General features: G+C 36.0%; 2 protein-coding genes across 2 annotated transcripts; both read left to right on the top strand.

The window, feature by feature from the left end:
- The first annotated feature begins 1,363 nt into the window (after positions 1 to 1,363).
- Positions 1,364 to 6,222, top strand: aqp12 (aquaporin 12). The gene is made up of 3 exons (XM_019065361.2): positions 1,364 to 2,028; positions 5,456 to 5,572; positions 5,721 to 6,222. Exons 1-3 carry the CDS (start codon positions 1,443 to 1,445, stop codon positions 5,846 to 5,848), a joined length of 831 nt encoding a protein of 276 aa, XP_018920906.2. The 5' UTR covers positions 1,364 to 1,442; the 3' UTR covers positions 5,849 to 6,222.
- Positions 6,223 to 7,136: 914 nt separating this feature from the next.
- LOC109047469 (CD48 antigen-like) lies at positions 7,137 to 19,210 on the top strand. The gene is made up of 4 exons (XM_042749311.1): positions 7,137 to 7,679; positions 8,088 to 8,408; positions 8,499 to 8,813; positions 19,063 to 19,210. Exons 1-4 carry the CDS (start codon positions 7,634 to 7,636, stop codon positions 19,167 to 19,169), a joined length of 789 nt encoding a protein of 262 aa, XP_042605245.1. The 5' UTR covers positions 7,137 to 7,633; the 3' UTR covers positions 19,170 to 19,210.
- Positions 19,211 to 21,447: the final 2,237 nt, after the last annotated feature.

Genomic DNA, 21,447 nt, shown 5'->3' with positions numbered 1-21,447 from the left:
TTTTAAAATATAAATATTTTGTAATAACAATATACACTACTGGTCAGTAATTTGGGGTCAGTATTTTTTTTTTCTTTCATTTTTTAAATAAAATCAATACAAAAGGATGTGTTAAATTGATAAAAAGTGATAGTAAAAGAAAATATATTATTAGAATATATATATTATTACAATTTTTTTTTATTTTGAATAAATGCAGTTCTTTTTAACCTTTTATTCATCAAATATATTAGACAGCAGAACTGTTTCCAACACTCATAATAAATCAGAATATTAGAATGATTTCTAAATGATCATGTGATAGACTGCATGTTACATGTGACACTGAAGGCTGGAGTAATGATGCTGAAAAATTCAGCTTTGCATCACAGGAATAAATTATTTTTTTTAAAGTATATTCAAATAGAAAACTATTTATTTTAAGTTGTAATAATATTTCACAATATTACTGTTTTTTTTCTGTATTTTTGATCAAATAAATGCAGGCTTGATGAGCAGAAGAGAATTCTTTCAAAAAACATTAAAAATAGTAATGTTTTCCAAAACTTTTGACCTGTACTGTATATATGTATACTTAAATATATATATATATATATATATATATATATATATATGGGTCGTGTATGGCATTAAACATTTTTTAAAATGGCATTAAAATCATTAAATTAGATTTGATGATACCTGCAGAAACCCTGTTTAAATAAAAATCCATGCAAAAGTTAATATCAGATCATTTTAGAATAGTATAGGATTCAGAAGTATAGGATGTACTGAATATTCTTCAGTTTTATGCAAAACAGAAATATGATATATCAGATCTCTGTCATATGGCCAAAAATAAATACAAATAAAAAAAATTGTACTGTAACAATGTATCTGACAAGGTAACACACTGTAACCTTGCTCTCACTTGAAATGTGTCCTCACATTAAGTCCTTGAATTTGAGGGTATTGGACCTGAAAGTCCTTGAAAGGTCCTTGAAATTAAAGTTAACCAAAGTGTGGGAACCCTGACCCAGGATGCCTTAGGGGTGAGTAAAACACAGCCTAATTTTTGGGTGAACTAACCCTTTAAAATGCTTATAATAAGAAAGAAATGCAGATTAAAGATATAACAAAGTTATAAAAATATTAACTAAGGACTGTGCATTTAAAATGCATATTCTGACTATATTTGTACAAAGATGATTGAGCAACAATAGCCTAGTTTAAACAATGAGAGGCAGCCTGGCCCACTAGAGGGAGTCAAAGCAAACAACCACTTTTCCAGTGGTGGCCTTGAACAGGTCAGTGTGTTTTTTTTGGCCTAAAGTGTGTCTAAAAACCCCATTTGATAAGAGCACAGCGTGTCCGTGTGCCACGTTATCACATGCTTTGAGCAAATACACCGCTGCTGAGTTCAGATCTTTCTTTCTGTCCAGCACAGCCGTCTGAACAGCAGCATGTCAGGCCTTAATACTTCGCTGGGCTATTTTTCAGCCATAGTTGGCGTGAGTGCGGTTGGGCGGGTGTTGTTCGCGCGCTGGACGTTCCTGACGGAGTTCATCGCTGCTTTCGCTCTCGCTGCCAGCAGACTGGAGGTGGACACCATTGCGGAGGTCGGCCAGTGGGCTGGCGCGATTGGGCCCGACTTTGCCGTCACTATGCTCTTCATATCCCTTGCTATCCATGGCGTCGTCATGCAGGGCGTGAGCGGGAACCCTTCGGTGACGCTGATGGGGCTCCTGCAGAAGGACGCGGGCGCAGCGTCGGTCGTGCTCAGAGTGGCGGCACAGTTACTCGGCGCGTACGTCGGGCTTCTGGTCGCCGGGAAGTACTGGCAGATGGAGTTGACCGACATGCACATGATCAAGAATCTGTTGATGTCTGAGTGCAGCACGTCGCTGCAGGTCCCGGCACTGCAGGGAGTCTTCGCTGAAGCCCTTGGAGCCCTGACCTTTCACCTGGTTTACCTCATCATGAAGAACAGGTCGCAGCTACTGCAGATTCCCATATTCACCGTGCTGCTGACATTCATCGCCTATGCAGGTGATTACATTTAAAATTTACATCTAAAATGCATATATTAAATTAAAAAAATTGCACATTTCTAATACATATAGTAAATGATATTCAAATCTGCACTGCAAATGCAAATTCTAAATAAGGATTATATATTTAAAATGCATATATTAAGGATTGTGCATTAAAAAGTAAATATTACATAAAAATTGTAGACTTAAAATGCATTTATTAAATGAAAAGCTGTATCTCATATGCATAAGTAAGGATTTTGTATTTACATATATACATATTAAATAAAACAGATGTAGAATATGTATGTTAAATAATGACTAAATATTTAAAATACATATATAAAGGATTGTGCATTAAAATGTAAATAAGTAAATATTGTAGACTTAAAATGCATTTATTAAATTAAAAACTATATCTCAAATGCATAACTTAAAAAAGGATTTTATGTGTGTGTGTGTGTGTATATATATCAGGTTTTTTTTTTCTGCATTGAGAATTATGAGGCAGCTTCTGGTTGTCTACAAAACTTAGGCAGGCAGTCATGTGCAACTGTCACAGAACAGAGTCCATTAGAGCTTTTAGTTCATATTTGGAAAAATACTGATATTTTTATACAAGTTTACTTGATAGTTCTTTACACGGAATCATCATTTCTATTATTTTCCACTGATTTACGCGGTCTGATAAGCATTAACTCGTATTATGTGATCATATCTCTGTACGAATGAATGACGCAGTTTTGTTTACTACACACACACTGAAGCGCGTGTGATGCTCGCGGTGATTTCAGCATCTGTCATCTCACTAAATGAGGACATCAATACATGAACAACATCTCCAGAACTGCTCTGAGAGTCACTTTATGAGCATTTGATCGTTTAATTTCAGTAAAACTATCCTCGTATGATATACACCTAGAAATTTAAAGGTATTCACGGCAACCCATCAAAATAAAAGTTTGGTTTAAACTGAAGATATTGCGGTAGAAATATATTACTATTGTTCAGAAGAATGTACATACTACTACTACTACTACTAAAATTATTAAGACTTTATTTTTTAAGGAATGATCACACAACATTTCTTCCATGTTTTAATTTTAATAGTAAATCCCCTTTGTTTGCCGAAAAATAGTTTCATTTTCAATAATTTAAAGATAAACAAAAATTCATGTTTTATGCCTTCATTTGATAACCAGATACACAACACAGACTTTCTGAGGAAAAAGAAAACATTTAATATAGCTATTTTAAGAATAAATTATGTTTTTATATATTCTAATAATAGGACATGCTACAACACCACAGTATGGTGAGGGGCATAACATTTCCGTCACATTCTGCCAATCACAGTGCACTGGATAGCTGGCCAATCAGAGCACACCTCACTTTTCAGACTGGTGAGCTTTGTAAAAAAACTACTTGTTTCAGAAGGCGGGGCATATAGGACAAACAAAAATCTACATTATGTGGAAAATGTGTTTTTTGACATTTAATTGCACCAAATACACAAAATAATGTTCTTTTAGCAACATCATATGACCCCTTTAATACACTTAGGTGAAATTGTGTAAGTTACATGATTTTAATTAATTAGACATGCTTTTTGATTAATAAAATGTAATTTAACCATTAAAAAAGATTCTAGAATATTTAGAACGGGAAAAAATTAAACAATTTTATAGGGCCCTATATATTTAACACACGATTAAAATATGGTTTGTAAGTTATTTTCATGAGATTTGGGGTGTTCTCATAACATTTAAGAATATTTACATGAGAACTGCCAAGTTGGTGTAACGATTAGCTTAGTATAAAAAACTACAAATAACTTATTTCATCAACATTATATGACCAAAATCCACATTAGATTGCAACCATAAGTTATTACCAACACTCAGTGCTGGTTTGTAGTGAGATTTGAGCAAAAGCTTTCTATTCATTTTATAAAAAGCCTTAGCTTGATGCTAATTTGAGCACTAATACACCTGTTACCCTGCTGCGATTGCATTTCATGATGTATTCTATCAGAATTATTCACACACAGTTGCAAGAAAATGTTTTGTTTTCTAGAAAGACACATTAAGTAGATAAATGTATATTGGATCAAAGCAATGTGGACCAGGAGACTGTAAGGAGTGGATAAAGATTTTCAATTCCATGAAGTGTTTAAAAACCTTATGTTATATGTTCAGCTATACTATTGAAGGGCCCATTTTTGCTAGAATGTTGTATGTAATTTAGTTGAAGGGTGGGTACATTGTGTGCACATGATCAGGATAGTACCATCTCCGCCTCATTTTGAGCCAGGAAAAACCCTGTGTGTGTGTGTGTGTATATATATTTCTCTCACGGGACACTGCACTTATTACTGTGATGACATAATTAAATTATTTGCATGTGCTTTAAAGCCTTACTGGTTAAACCTTTCATTCGCTCGCTGTTCTGACATTCTAAAAAGCCTGTCAAACAGCACCTGATTACTGAACTAAGTTATCCTTTGGGCTAATACTGTCAAAACACACAAGGATTACATATAAACTCAGTTGATTATGGCTAAAATGAAAGTAAACAGTTGAGAGAACAGACGCGTGCCTGTATATGAGATGTGTGCAGCTCTTAAAGGAACAGTGCTAAACATGCTACCGATTGTCATTAAAGGGATAGTTCGCCCTAAAATTTAATTTCTGTCATTATTTACTCACTCACATGTTATCCCAAACCAGTATAATTTCTTTCTTGTGCTAAGCACAGAAGATGGTTTGTAGAATGTGGCAAACCAAACATTATCTGGTCCACAATGACTTTGAAAAAAAATGCTGTGGAAGTCACTGTGGACCAGCAACTGTTTGGTTTTCCACATTCCTCAAAATAGCATTTATGTTCAGCAGAAGAAAGAAACTTATTCAGGTTTAAAACAACTTTTGAGTGAGTAAATGATGGTAGAAAAATAAAACGCTATGACAGAATTGACAGAAAGATGACAGAAGTTTTATTTTTGGGTGAACTATTCATTTAACGTTAATAAAACAACAAAACACAAAGAGAAAAATTACTCACTATTCTTGACAGAAAAACTTGAATACAGTTGCGTTGACAGGAATCAATCTATTTAGTGTTTTATTTTCATTTGTTCATTCAGTTTCTTGAATGCTCCTGCTAAATACACATATTGTACCTATTGTACCACATATTGCACATATTAAGACTGGTTTTGTGGTCCAGGGTCACAAATAAGGATTGTAGATTTAAAATTTACATAAATAAAGCTTTTCAAGGAAATAAAGTTTAATTAGAAAATCTATTGCACTTTTTCAAATGCCGGAGTTTTTAAGAGCTGCTTGTTTCTCAGGAGAACATCTTGACTGTTTGTTAGAAATGATGATGTGAAGTATTTTAACTCCTTCATCCTATCCTCACAAATGTCTCTGTCACACCAGGAAATAACTACACGTCTGGATATGTGAATCCATCCCTGGCTTATGCCATGACATTCACCTGTCCAGGACACACTTTCCTAGTGTATTCTCTTGTCTACTGGCTCGGCCCTCTGATTGGTGAGTCTATGTAGATATCTGAAATATTCTTTTATACCAAGGAACATATTAAAATAATAATGACACAGTTTAAACATATATCGGTCCATAAATGCTTTTTTTGGCACTCCTAAGATGTTTTGGTGTTGTAAATTGTGTATTTTTCCAGGCATGACTCTTGCACTCTTCCTGTATTTGGGAAACATCCCACTGCTGTTCAGCAGGAATCTGCTTTACTCCAAGAAGCCACGTGTCCGGGTTCCCAAAGGGAAAACCTCTGAAGACAAGAGCAGCTGAAGAGACATAAAAACACAGCACTGATGTGGTCACTTCATAAACCATATTTTATATTTACATGTCACAAAACTTATTATGGTTTAACTCTAAATCTGGTACAACTTCTTTGGTTACATTTCTGTTCATCTGGTTTGAGGTCTGCAGCCAGTTTCAGCAAACCCATCGTCTTGTCTGAAATTTATACTAACATCTAGGAGCCAAAGAACATTTTATTAATTATATAACAAAAATATTAAAAAAAAAAAATATTTAATAAGGGGGGAAAATAAAAATCATACAAAAGCACAAGAAAATTGTGATAGGTTGTCTGTAAATGGCACTTTGATAAAATACTCAAAAGTATGCCAAATTGTAATAAAATATTCTTTATTGTGGCCTGTTTAAAAAATACATAATAAACAATAACATTTCTTATCAAAAGATGTATATATATATATATATATACACACACACAATGCCCTCCATAAGTATTGCAACAGTAAATACAAAATTGTTCTGTTTGCTGTGGAGTCAAGAAATCTGTAAATATGATTAAAAAGATGAATATGAGACAAAACTACAGAATGTCATATATATTCTGTTTATATATATATCTGTATTATATATATATATATATATATATATATATATATATATATATATATATATGTAATCTATAAAAATGTTTCTTAAAATTTGAACCACACTGAAAACTGATACTGTTTGTGTGTGTGCCTGTGGAATTTTTTTAAATAAATAATCTGTTGTTAGGCTTAGTCTTGGTCTTTGTAAAAACAAAGTACTTCAGAGTACTTGAAATCTATCTACAGTCAGTAACTTATTCTCAGCAGTAGATGTCACTGTCTTTATACATTTAGACTCGTAACGAGCACATCAGAGTGAAAACTGATGTAATGATTTAAGGAAAATGTCGAAATTAAATTACTTTTTTTCACTCATCCAGCGAGGTAAGTTCTAGATTTAAGTACTTTTTAATGTTTTAACTAATTTATTTTTAATGTTTGTAGGCCTTTTTTAAATCAGTAAATATGCAGTGTTTACCCAAACACAGAGAAAAAAAAAAAAAAAAAGATTTAATTCATTAACTTGCTTATGTACTAGATGTGTACAATTTGCAGGTTAAAACGGCATGCTGGTTTAAATGGGCCGACAGATAGACATTTTTGTGTATCATTTCTCTCACTGCTTTTTATGTCCTGCTGAGCCGTTTTGTTCGATTCAAGAACAAATGACTCCTTTGAATCTAATCATTTACTGAATCGTTTAAAGAGACTCCTAATTGTTTAAAGAGAGCTCATGACCTCATGCATTAGTGATTGGGTAACCAAACTTTCACAAGTTATTGTTTCTTCCATCAGTATCTCTCTGGATTAATCTTGCTGGATTAATGGTAGTGTTGTAGCCTACATAAAGACGTCACAGCAGGAATGGGTTTTCTGCAGTATTACACTATGGTCACAAGTTCTGTCGTTACCAATAGAGTTCATTGGAACTAACGACCATAGTTAGCTAACAATGCTTTTAGGAAACGCAACCTGAATAGATACAAATGCGTTAAAATGCTGAGTCTGAACTGTTAATGAGGGCAGTAAACCGAGGGCCTATAAACTCACGCCTGTGGTTTATTCTGCTTGGTACACTCTATGTTTGAAGCACAGTGTGTGGGTGAGATGTACTTTCTTACATCCGTAAAGGAACTTCTTGAGAAGAACAGAGTGCAAAACTGACTTAAGAGTCAGACTGAAAGTGCAATTTAAGTAATCTGGTAAACACTCATCAGGCAGGATGAGTTTCTTTCTTCTGTTTACGCTTATCTTCTTCATCTTTTCAGGTGAGTCGCTGAAAAAATATACTTAATTGGATGTTTTATCACATGATTTTGTATTTAATGAAACAGTTAACAATTAATCCGTTTTAAGGGCCGTTCACACCAAGGACGATAAATCGATTAAATCATTTAATCTTTAAAACCTAAAATCATTCTAAATTCATGCTAAAGCTATACACATAGCAACCATATCATTTGAATTACTTTCAGAACTTTTATTTCAGCTGAAACTTATTACAAACATTGACAGCTTATCAGAATCCACCCTGCTTAAGAGCTCGAGCATTTAAAGCAGCAGGAAGTGCATAGGTGTGAACGGGTCTTCACACATTTTTACAGTGTATACTTAACTGTTAAAAGTGCATAATCTTTATCATATGTACTTGAGAAAGTGCTTTAAATGATTTTCAGGTGTGTTTGGTGCTGCCAAAGTCAATGAAATCCAATCCATATCAGTGATGAGGGGAGATTCTGTCACTTTACACACTGATCTTACTGAAGTACAGAGAGATGACCTGATACTGTGGACATTTGGATCAAAAGATGTTCCAATTGCTGAAATCCATGAGCAGGTCATCTATATGTATGATAGTAAAGGACGTTTCAGACTGGAAGAAAAGACTGGATCTCTGACCATCAGAAACATCAGAACTGAAGACTCTGGACTTTATGAACTAACAGTCATCAACAGCGGAAGAACCTCATACAAGAGATTCAATGTTACTGTCAGTGGTGAGTTACAGATTACTTTCGTATTTCAGTTTAGTTTAAAGATTTTGTAAAGGACACATTTTAATAAATCTGAAATGTCTGTTTATACAGATGCTTTGGAAATAAATGTCGCTTACCTGCCAGTTCCTGTCATCAGCAGAGACTCCTCACAATGTTCTTCATCATCATCATCTTCAAACTGTTCATTGTTGTGTTCAGTGGTGAATGTGAGTCATGTGACTCTCTCCTGGTACAAAGGAAACAGTTTATTGTCCAGCACCAGTGTGTCTGATCTCAGCATCAGTCTCTCTCTACCTCTGGAGGTGGAATATCAAGATAAAAACAGCTACAGCTGTGTGATCAACAATCCCATCAGCAACCAGACTCAACATCTGGACATCAGCAAGCTCTGTCACACATGTTCAGGTACGGCAAATGTAACGTTAGTGCACTTTAGAGAACTGAAGGCATTAAAGTGCAATTTATAACTATAGCAATAACTATATCAACGTCTGTACCAACAGTCTGTCAATAACTATAACGTTAACTAAAGTGATAACTATATTAATGTACACTCAAGCAGACAATAATAGCCGCTTTTCCACTGTCGGTCCAGTGCGAGCCAGGGCTTAAAACGGGCCGGGCGGGGCTAATAGCCTCGGGCCTGTAGCACGAATCCAAAATAGCGCTGCGTTTCCACCGTCGGGCCAGAAGCTCCGCTGCGCGTCACTAAAACCCGCCCTTTACACGCCTCTCAGGAACAACGTCACACAATCCAATCATTTCACCAACAAAGAGAAGTTATCAGAAAACGAATAAGAAATAAATTACTGGAACATGCGCGATCACAAAACGAACACGCTAACAGCGGCCTTTTGTTTGCATGCTTTGTTAAATATTTAAATTCAAAAGCATCAGTGTTTTACTATAAGTGATACATTGAGCATAATGAATTAATTTATCAGGCTTGAAAATTTGTCACAGAAATAAATGTATTTTTATTTTATTTATTTTTAACGCTGAAGCGTTAAGAAAATAGCCTGCTTATTCAGTCGAGACTGTTTGTGTTTATTTGTAGTCACATACATCACATTTAGAATGAATGATAATTTCTCTATTTTTATAAAAGCTCCAGAACAAAAATTATTATTATATTTTTATGACAGGCTACGCAGAGCTTAACTCTCGAGACGAGACTTATGACAGATAAAATATGTTACTATACGATTGTGATAGAGAATAAGAAGCTGACGTCTGATTTCTTCAAGCGGTCGTATTTATCATGTTTACTATGGTAATGTTAATACATAGCGTGCATATTTTTATGCATCGCTTATAAATATTTCTGCCTTTTATGGTGATTATAATCCACATCGGATCGGATCGAGTTATTTCAAACACTCGCTGCTGACTGAAAGTGAGTTCATGAGCTCAACTAATTTAAAAAAGTGTTTAATGCTGGTGTTATAGCTGTTAACTTTATGAAATGATCCGCGGTGCTGACGCTCTCCAGACGAGGAGAAACTCTGTCTTTGTTCATAACCACTCCTCTAGCCCCAGCTGGCCCGCTTTGGCCCAAGGTTTTCGTCGGGCCAAAAAACTCAGAGGAAGCCCCGACGAGGCACGATCAAGCCCCGGAAGTGACAGTGGAAACGCGACTGGCCCTGGCACGCACTAGCATGCCCGCTTTTGGCCCGACAGTGGAAACGCGGCTATTGATAACTATATTGTCATCCACAACAGCTGACAATAATTATAACAATAACTATATTAGCATCCACAACAACAGACAATAACTATAACGATAATTTACATTAGCGTCTAGGGTTGGGAACCGAGAACTGCTGTTTTTTTTTTTTTTAAGAACCGGAACCGTGAGCAATTTACATGTTACGTTCACAAAAACGGTTCTGGTGCGACACGTGACCAAGCACTGTGAGCAGCCTTGCGCCGGTGTTTCTGTAAAGTATGTCACAAACCAAATAACAGAAACGCCTCCCTGCCTCTTAATATACATACTGACTGAGGGTTAGATTATTTAGTGTACAGGTCATTTCAAGAGTGATAAACAAAGTGATGGAAAATATTTATTTTCATGCATTTTAAATGTTAAAAAAATGTGGAAACCATTCATTGCATCACACCATCTCCTGACTGCATTATTATTTGTAAAATAGGGGCTTTATGGAGTGTGTGTATACATGGTTATATAACCGTTAATATTTAATTAATTTAGGAAAATTAACAAATGTCTTAGCACTCAAGGGACTTTGGTCAGCCAGCTTATTCCTGCTTGAAAAGCAAAATGTTATTGATAGTGTAAAAAAATCATCAACTTTGAAGCACATGTAATTGATGGACTAGAATTATTCAACATTACTTGCTACCTTCCATCAACACTACATGCAATGAAGGTAAAATAGTGAAAAAATAATAATAGTTCATTTAAATGGAATCGGAACCAGGAATCGTTCAGCAAAACTGGAACTGGAATTGGAACCAGAAAATTTCTTACGTTACCCAAACCTATTAGCGTCCACAACTAAGAATAACTATAACGATAACTGTATTAGTGTCCACGCAAATGGGCAATAACTATAACGATAACTACACTAGCATCCACACCAAAGGATGATTTCTATAATAAAAAATGTATTAGTGTCTACACCGATGGACAGTAACTAAAACACTAATTAAACAAGCCTCCACATCAACAAACAATGACTATAACAACTGTAATATTCACACTGATGGAAAATAACTATAACAATAATTGTAATAGTGTCCACACTAGGGATGTCAATTTTCGATCATTTCCATGATCGATCGTCGTTTAAATTAACAATCAATTAATCGTTAACCTTAATGCTGCAAAATGCGTCTGGCACGCAGTTACCAGTATGACAGGATGTGCAAAACCCACTCAAAACCCACTGCTGCAGCAAAACACACTGTTTCTCACATCAAACATTTTTGTGTGAGTATAGGCTATTATGACCAGTACTTAGTTTAATCCTGCTGGATCCTGTTCCGGAAAATGTTTTTTAAAAATCCGGCATTTACATTGCATTAGATTGTGACATTGGTGCATGCGTGCATGCCTACGAGGACGGAGCGACCACGGGTTTGGCTGGATGTATTTGGAGGTTATTGCTCACGTCTCATTCGCCACAAATCCAAATGTTTCCATACTCGCAATGTATTTGAATGTTAAACTATTATTTATAATTTAAACTAGGCTTGACCTTTACATATACACGGAAAAGGTCATCCTCTTCAAATTAGCAAAAACGTCCTTGGCATAACAGACTGACAAGAAGAAAACTCACCAATTGCAACAAGAATTGAACAAAAGAGTTTTGGAGATTCTAAAGTTTTTGTGTTGAAGATCAACAGACCGTGTCTGTGGACATAAGTTATTTGAATCAGCTTGATCCTGTCTCAAAGATTCTAATTTGGTGAGTGAAACTATCAGCTCTCTAAAAGAACTTAAAGAACACTTTTTCATAAGTAAGCAGATCATTTGATGTATGTAGTGTAACCATAATAACCAGTGTAGCACGGTTTAAGAAATGTTTGGCTTAGGCCTTTCTCTTGAGTCTGGAGGAACCTTTTACATGATTTAGTTAATTCTCCTGAGACTGTAGGAGCTATAGAAAAAGTGTTTATAGCTTGGTCCTGTTCTCTTGAGTCTGTAAGAATCATTTAAGAAAGAGGTTTAGTCCGTTCTCATGAGACTGTAGGAGCCATAGATGTGTAATTATAGGCTTAATCCTGTTCTCTGCAGTCTGTAGGAATTGTTTAAGAAACAATTAAGTCCGATAAATCAAGAGATTGCAGAAGCAGAGGCTTGGTCGTTTCTCTTTTTGTCTGTAGGAATTGTGTAAAAAAACAATTTAGTCCATTCGTCCAATGACTGTAGGGCCCTTGGAAAGAATTGGGACTGATGTTGCTGCAAGAATTCAAAATTCTTGACTGGGTGCTTATTCAGTAGCCACTATTGTACAGTTAGTATAGTATAGTTGTATAGTTAGAAGATGATGGCATAAAGCCATGAAACTATAAGTTTGTTTGCATTCCGTGAAACATACGGAAATATATCATGTAAATTGTCTAAGGGACAAATTTGAAAAAGTAATTCAGCCTTCTAAACTAGAACTCAATTCAGACATTAAACAAGGAAAATTTGCCTGAATGTAAATGTTTTAAATGTAAGACTGAAAACTAAGCTGAGCTTTTAAACTAAAGATATGTCTGTGTAACTGAAAATTGTCAGTCTAACAGACTGCTGTGATTTTAAATCTGAATAAGTGCCTTTAACAGTTCTAACACCTTTTGTTCTGTTTTCACACCTCTGAGGGCACTTTTCTTGTATTTGCCATGGCTGAGTCTGCACAAAACAATGGCAATAGTCATGCATTGAGGCCAACAACAGAAAGACATGGGACAGATCCTCCAAATGTTACCATTGATCAGATGCTGGAGAATCTGAATGCATATCTGGACAAAAGGCTGGGACTGAGGAAGTGTCATGATGACATGTGCCAGAAGTACAGCATCAAGTACTCAGAGAGTGGACTATGGGCTTTGCTGGACATTAAAAGGGCTTATGGAAAGATGCAGCGCTTAAGGACAAACACCAACAGAGATGGCTTGTCTGTAATTTTGCTCAAACAAATTCGACAGCATACAGAGATGTGTAACGACAAATTACAACATGAGAACAAAGCAGAGAAAGCAAAGGTTTGAGCACTGGCTGAACAATTACAGACTGTAAAGAAGGACAAAGAAAGACTGTTACATGAGAATGACAAATTGCTAACTTTCCTCTCCAAACCACTGGAATCAAAATCTTCAAGCAGCTCTGATAACAGTGATGCAGATATCAACACACATACTAAAATTACAAAGGACAAACTGAAGGTTAGACTTGCTCCTGTAATTATTAAGAACAGAAGGACTGAAGTTGAAACTGACAATGAAGAGGATTATGAGGAAAATGGTGAACGATGAACTCGCACAGTAAAAAAGGTGGTAAAGAAATATGTTCTCTACAGAACATACCAGCCAGCTACTCCAGAGCAAGTTGACAAATGGTCAAAAGAATTGCCAGATGTGTACAAGCAACCATGGAAAGTTTGGCAATTTCTTCAACGCTTGCAGAAAATCTACAATTTACTTCCACTGGACAGTGTGATGATTGTTAATGTGAAATTAAGAGACAATGACCAACAACGACTTACAGAAAGTGTTGAAAGAAGGATTGGTGAATCTCAAGAAAACATTGAAGCTGGATGGGAAGCGGTTCAAACCTTCATATTTGAACTGAAACCTGCAGAGGTTAATTGGGCCAAAATTACCTCTTGTGTGCAGAAGACAGGAGAAAGTGTCGCAGAGTTTGAAGAACGCTTCAGACAAACTTGGATGGAACATGCTGGTTTGAACAACAACATTGAAGAACTCTGTGAAGACACTAGCATGCCTCTTAAAACCACATTTGTGAATGGACGGAAACCTGAGGTTTCTAAAACTCTTAAAATCAGGTATGATGACTGGGACAGCATTGGAACAACATTTATGCAGTTTGTTGAATGGTCAGCAAAGATTGAAAGAACACAGGAAGTCTATCTCAGAGTTTCACAATCCAAAACCTTGTCATACAACAACAGGACAATGGGGTATGAAAAAAGTGAATATCAGAGACACTCAAAGAGAGAAAACTCAGGGAAGATGTAGATATTGTAACGAGGATGGACACTGAATTCGTGATTGTAAGCTGAGTTTGAGACATCAAAGTGATGAGGACAACCTGTTGAAGAGGTTTCAGCAGTTGACAGCCAAACAAAATCAGACTCTGCTAAATGCTGTGGAGCCACAGGGCAACTGAAGAACCTCTCTCTGCAACACCAGCTAGTGACATCTTGTCCAAAAGCTGATGGACTCCATGTGTGTGCAAACAAGAAGGGAAAAGCATACACAGAAACCTCAACAACTGAAGCCAAAGATGATGTCCTAGTAGGCAGTGCTGCTAAACAAGCCGTAAAGAAGGGAGGTGAACATGCAGCAGCATTAAGACAACTTCAGCAAGGCTCACAAGCAGTTCTACATAGTAAACAGATTCAAATTGAATTGTCCAGGAAACAATCATCATTGTTAATGGAAGATGGAAAACCACAAGGAAAATGGACTATGCCCTTTTGAACATGTCACAGGCCGGCCCATGTCCAATGAAAATCTAACATCTAACAGCCTTGTCCAAACTGATGAAAGACTCAGCTTGGCAGTACACAATGCCAAGAATCAAGTTTTGGCACCTCCAAAGGGCGGCCATGGTATAGTGCCCAACAAATGGGAAAAGATTAAAAAAACTGATGTGTCACAACAAGAATACAGGTGGGAAAGACCAATTGAGGATATTTTAGTAACTGATGCAGCAGTTAAGGTGCAGAGAAACAATGAGTGGATTGATGTGAATTTGCCTAGAGATGAGGGATAGATGGCAGTAGTGTTTTTCAGAATCCAAGATATGGCGGGACTAGGGTTTTTAGGCTCTAGCTTGTCGCCTGAGGATGAAGACATGAACATTTTACCACTGATAAACACTGTAGTGTCCTGCCAACATTAAATAGGGACAGTTTTATTGGAAATTAGGCATATTTTGTTTAAAACTATTTCTTTGGAAAGATTTGTTTCCCTTTTCTCTTGTGTGTGATTGTAGGTGTCCCAGCGTTTCAGAGGATGAGCAAAGACATCCAACACTTGGACCAAACTGCTCTGGCCACCTAGATGAACATGCCTGAACATCCACAGAACACAACAACATCCGCCACTTCCACAAGATCGCAACATTAAAATAAAAGAACTTAGGCATTCAAGATAATGCAAACCTCGCCATGAACTCTTATTCTGTCATCTTAAGTAATGGAGCCTGTATGCAGCATTCTGTATTCAAGATTACTGAGAAGTATTGCAAGAAGGAACCTGTATACAGCATGTGTACATGACTACTAAAATGATAACTGTTTTGTATGTTCTTTTTATTTGTGTGATCAAATATGATCAAAGGGGGGATTGAAAGATTATTGGTTTTTAATCAACTTTAGTCAAATGTATTTGCAATCAACTGTAGCCAGCTGTCTTTGTTTTCAAATGTGTGAACCAAGTGGCCCATATAATTAGCCTCTTAGGTCAACATCAGATCAATGAATGGGCTCTCCATGGGAGAGATCCTATCAAGTCATCATAAGGTTACACTATCATTTGTTCTCCATGGAGTGTTATTGTATTGTTTGTAGCACATTTGTTACCAGGTATAAAGGTCTGTTCTCACAGACAGTACCTTGGGTTAAGATTGTTTGAAGGATGACATGCTAACATCACTGCTGAAGAACTGCTACACTTCTACCTTCAATAAATTCTTCTCCCCACAAGAACTTTGGTCAAGCTTACTTATTTTATGTATTAGAGAAATCTAGTACATTGGCGAGCCACCCAAACTACGGCTCAGCCAAATACAGCAAAATCTAACAACACTCACAGTAAAAACAGAAGATTTGTGCTCTTGTAAAATAAAGCAAACAAACAGAATGCACGTTGTCATCCTTTCCTTTCTGTGAACTTGCTTATGGAGCATTGCAACACTTCTGTTTTAAATCCATTATCTTAATTAAGTCAGATATATTTAGCATTTTTTTTTTTTTTTTTAATGAAAACAAATTGTTATTTTTATTTTAGGCCTATTACTTATGCATTTTTTTTTAAAGCATCCCATTTTTTAATGAATTAAGAATTTGTTCGATTTATTCATTTGTTCCCTCAATTCACTTAAATCCTGGGTTAAGTAACAAAATTAATGAAACATGAACAGTTGTCACAAATTAATAAGTCGTAGGAACGAATTAACAAGTTGTAGGAATGAATAGGCTATCTGTCCTGTGACTGTGTCCCGCAGCCCTGCAGAGCGCAGGATATGAAATAATTATCTGGTGAAATTACTTATTTACTACATTTCTATAACTTTCCATGTTGAAGAACTTTGTGTTGTTTCTATTTTAATGTACTTTTAAAGTTTAAATCACATTAAAAGCTTAATTTGTACATTATGAATGAATGATGATGCATTTATATACCATCACCATCACAATCACTCACAGCTGCTCGCACGTGTTTTTCGATCATCTATTAATGGTTGACATCCCTAGTCCACACCAACTGACAATAACAACAACTGTATTGACAACTGTATTAACATCCACACCCATGAACAATAACCATAATAACTGTATTGACAACTTTATCAGTGACCACACCGACAGACAATAACCATAATGATAACTGTATTGACAACTTTATCAGTGTCCACACCGCCGGACAATAACCATAATGATAACTGTATTGACAACTTTATCAGTGTCCACAACGACGGACAATAACCATAATGATAACTGTATTGACAACTTTATCAGTGTCCACACCGGCGGACAATAACCATAATGATAACTGTATTGACAACTTTATCAGTGTCCACAACGACAGACAATAACCATAATGATAACTGTATTGACAACTTTATCAGTGACCACACCGACAGACAATAACCATAATGATAACTGTATTGACAACTTTATCAGTGTCCACACCGCCGGACAATAACCATAATGATAACTGTATTGACAACTTTATCAGTGTCCACAACGACGGACAATAACCATAATGATAACTGTATTGACAACTTTATCAGTGTCCACACCGGCGGACAATAACCATAATGATAACTGTATTGACAACTTTATCAGTGTCCACAACGACAGACAATAACCATAATGATCACTGTATTGACAACTTTATCAGTGTCCACAACGACGGACAATAACCATAATGATAACTGTATTGACAACTTTATCAGTGTCCACAACGACGGACAAAAACCATAATGATCACTGTATTGACAACTTTATCAGTGTCCACACGGCGGACAATAACCATAATGATAACTGTATTGACAACTTTATCAGTGTCCACAACGACAGACAATAACCATAATGATAACTGTATTGACAACTTTATCAGTGTCCACAACGACGGACAATAACCATAACGATAACTATATTGATAACTGTATTAATGTCCACACCGATGGACAATAACCATAATGATAACTGTACTAGTGTCCACACCGACAGACAATAACCATAATAATGACTGTTTTGATAACTGTAAAAATGTCCTCACCGATGGACAATAACCATAATGATAACTGTATTAACAACTTTATCAGTGTCCACACCGATGGACAATCCCATAAAGATGACTGTATTAATAACTGTATTAATGTCCACACCGATGGACAAGAACCATAAAGGTGACTGTTTTGACAACTTCATAGTGTCCACCCCGACAAACAATAACCATAATGATAACTGTACTGATAACTGTATTAGTGTCCACACCGATGGACAATAACCATAACGATAACTATATTGATAACTGTATTAGTGTCCACACCGATGGACAATAACCATAAAGATAACTGTACTGATAACTGTATTAGTGTCCACACCGATGGACAATAACCATAATGATAACTGTACTGAAAACTGTATTAGTGTCCACACTGATGGACAATAACCATAATAATAACTGTTTTGATAACTGTAAAAGTGTCCTCACAGATGGACAATAGCCATAATGATAACTGTGTTAGTGTCCACACTGATGGACAATAACCATAACGATAAATGTATTAATAACTGTATTAATGTCCACACTGATGGACAATAACCATAAAGATAATTGTATTAATGTCCACACTGATGGACAATAACCATAATGATAACTGTATAAGTGTCCACACTGATGGACAATAACCATAACGATAAATGTATTAATAACTGTATTAATGTCCACACTGATGGACAATAACCATAAAGATAATTGTATTAATGTCCATACTGATGGACAATAACCATAACGATAACTGTATTGATAACTGTATTAGTATCCACACTGACGGACAATAACCATAACGATAACTGTATTGATAACTGTATTAGTGTCCACACCGATGGACAATAACCATACAGATAACTGTATTAATGTCCAAACTGATGGGCAATAACCAACGATAACGGTATTGATAACTGTATAAGTGTCCTCACTGACGGACAATAACCATAATGATAACTGTATTGATAACTGTATTAATGTCCACACTGATGGACAATAACCATACAGATAACTGTATTGACAACTTTATCAGTGTCCACACCGATGGACAAAAACCATAAAGATAACTGTATTGACAACTGTATTAATGTCCACACCGATGGACAATAACCATAATAATAACTGTATTGATAACTGTGTTAGTGTCCACACTGATGGATAATAACCATAATAATAACTGTATTGATAACTGTATTCGTGTCCACACTGACGGACACTAACTATAATGCTAACTATATTGGTGTCAACAAATAATAACAATATTAGCATCCATAAGTTCTTCAAAAGTCAAATGGATTTTAACTGACTGAATAATTTTCATCTTTCATCAGCAGTAAATCATTATTCCTCTTTGGCAGTATAGTTTAGATGTGACTTTTAAATTTTTACGGTTATATTTATGGTGAAAACAGGCCTTAATGTTTCAGTGTTCTTCTGTTTCTTCCCTCAGACTCAGTCACATGTTGTGGTTCTACAGAAGCTGTGATTCGATTGGTCATCTCTGCGCTGGTGGGCGTGGCTACTGTCACTGCAGTGATTTATGACATCAGATCTTAAAGAGTTCAATAAGACAGGAATACAAGGACACCTGGGCAGCATTCCACTTCAGAACTTACAGTGGACTGAACTGAAATGTCCCAAGTCCTTGATCACTTGGAATCTGCAATGGAGTTGATTTATTAATTACATTTTTTTTTTTACTTACAAATTAGATTGATGAGGGAGTAAATTAAACTCGATCTGTGGTGACATCACAATCGTGTTGCATTGTGGTATATGGAGCTGCCTTATGTGTTGAGGGTCTATCCATATAAACTTCCCTCGTCCACTTTACGAAGTGGAACTTCCTGCAGGAGGTTTCTAATCTAACCTTGGATCATAAGATCAATGATTTAAAATGACTGTCAAATCTCATTGCTTGTAAATGCTTTGTGTGTATTATAGTCACAGCTGAGTCTAGGTGAAATTATGACCTAACCTGTTTCACTATAGTAATATATTAGTATACAGTAGGGCTGGGCGATAAATCGATTTTATTGATTAACTCGAATGTGTAGTTTACATCTGTTTGTTTGAATGAAAATCGGTTTTCTTTTTAACATCCACCGACGCTCCACTCAGGGCTCCCGTAGTTCCGATTGGGCTCAACTCTCCCCCCGCGCGTTTGTCATAGAGACATGCTGCCGAGCAGAGTATGTTTCTCCGGAGCGCGGAGTAGAGCGGTGTGATTTTGACTGGAGCGAGGAGTGGATTTTTTTTTAAAGTCAGAGCGTCATGGTTTTCACTCGCTCCAAGAGCGCTCCCCCACCGCTACATCACGAGTACAATTCATCCCAACGCCCCGTAATATAATTGCATATTTAGCAAAAATTCACATGTTAAACATATTTAGCTATAGCTTGAAACAGATGGATCTCTCAAATCAGAAGATTATAATGACAGCAATAACCGAGCGGGAAGTTATAGGCTAGTTCTCAAGGAGTTTGTCTGTTCCTTTTACTGAATATTTTCGGCTTAAAGCATGATTTAAATAGATACAGCAAATTCACACGCAATCGCTTTCGCAATAATGGATTCATACAAATGTAATCTTACAGTACTTCATCTGTGTCTGATTTTAAATGATTTTGAAATCTGTAAGAAATGCATCGATCTGTAGATAAAATGAACTGCTATTTTCATCACAAACAAAATTTGCACAGCAGAAAGCAGCAATTATACCTTTTAATGCTGACAATTTTATTAGTTTGGCATGTGGTAGGAAAAAAAAAAGTTTGCACACAATAGCCTAAGCCACTTTGAAACTCTCCTGTTATTTTTTTTCTTTTTTTTTAATATAGGCTACGTTATGAACATAACATTTCAAACATACTGAAATACTTTAGCCACGGAGCTAAGGCGTAGCGGTGTTTCTGGTATCAGTGAGCGCGGAGTGGAGCTGGAGCGGAGTGATTATTAAATGCTTGGAGCGCAGAGGGAAATAGTTGCCGCTCCACTCCACTGACTGCTCTGCTACCGAGTGAGAGAGATGTTTGCCCTACAAAATGAACAAGACCGCGGCAGCACAAGCACAGCATATCCACCAAAAAGCAACCTGCAGCAATGCTCGTTGCGCAGCTCACCAACAACAACTCTCGCGTCCGGTGTAGTGTCTGCTCGATTTACAAATAATTTATATAAGAAAAAAATTACTCACTGCGTAGTTGCCAGTTTTAATCTTAACAGCTCTTAATGCCGAGTGGATGGTAAGATGCATGATGGGCTAGTATTAAATTAAAAAAAATAATAATAATAAAGGTCTTTCCAGCATTAAGGTAATAACGTTACTGCTTTCTTTTTTTTTTTTAATCACCTTCTTAGTTATAAATTTGACTGGTAAATAATAAATAAAGAATTATATTAAAACTTGTTTTGATCAATTTCTTTGTCATTTGTATATTGTAGGGGGACAAAAAAATAGATTTAAATCGTAAATCGGATTTTTGGTGAAAAAATCTGGGATTTTTTTTTAGGTCCTAGTATACAGTGCCCTAGTATACAGTGCCCTCCACTATTATTGGCACCCTTGGTAAAAATAAGCAAAGGTGGCTTTGAAAATAAATCTGCATTGTTTATCCTTTTGATCTTTCATTCAAAAAATCACAAAATTCTAAGCTTTTGAATGGTATATGTATAATGTCACAAAACCTTTTTATGTCAGATAAATGCTGATCTTTGGATCTTTCTTACTGTTTAAAAAAATTTGACTGGTAGTGTATGTATGGATAAAAATAAAACGTCAGGTCAGACAATATCATGTCTTTTTACATTTAAATATAGCTTTATCCGCATTGGC

The sequence above is a fragment of the Cyprinus carpio genome, chromosome B22 (assembly GCF_018340385.1).
Source record: "Cyprinus carpio isolate SPL01 chromosome B22, ASM1834038v1, whole genome shotgun sequence".
In the NCBI taxonomy this organism is placed as follows: domain Eukaryota; kingdom Metazoa; phylum Chordata; class Actinopteri; order Cypriniformes; family Cyprinidae; genus Cyprinus; species Cyprinus carpio.
The sequence above is the reverse complement of the archived record's forward strand: the minus strand, read 5'-3'. Positions and strand labels throughout refer to the sequence as shown.

Excerpts from the sequence above, each read along its gene's own strand:
- aqp12 (XM_019065361.2), top strand. The coding sequence starts at position 1,443 with ATGTCAGGCCTTAATACTTCGCTGGGCTATTTTTCAGCCATAGTTGGC. Across the intron at positions 2,029-5,455 it reads GACATTCATCGCCTATGCAG|GAAATAACTACACGTCTGGA; the intron begins GTGATTACATTT and ends CTGTCACACCAG. Across the intron at positions 5,573-5,720 it reads CTGGCTCGGCCCTCTGATTG|GCATGACTCTTGCACTCTTC; the intron begins GTGAGTCTATGT and ends GTATTTTTCCAG.
- LOC109047469 (XM_042749311.1), top strand. The coding sequence starts at position 7,634 with ATGAGTTTCTTTCTTCTGTTTACGCTTATCTTCTTCATCTTTTCAG. Across the intron at positions 8,409-8,498 it reads ATTCAATGTTACTGTCAGTG|ATGCTTTGGAAATAAATGTC; the intron begins GTGAGTTACAGA and ends CTGTTTATACAG. Across the intron at positions 8,814-19,062 it reads GCTCTGTCACACATGTTCAG|ACTCAGTCACATGTTGTGGT; the intron begins GTACGGCAAATG and ends TTCTTCCCTCAG.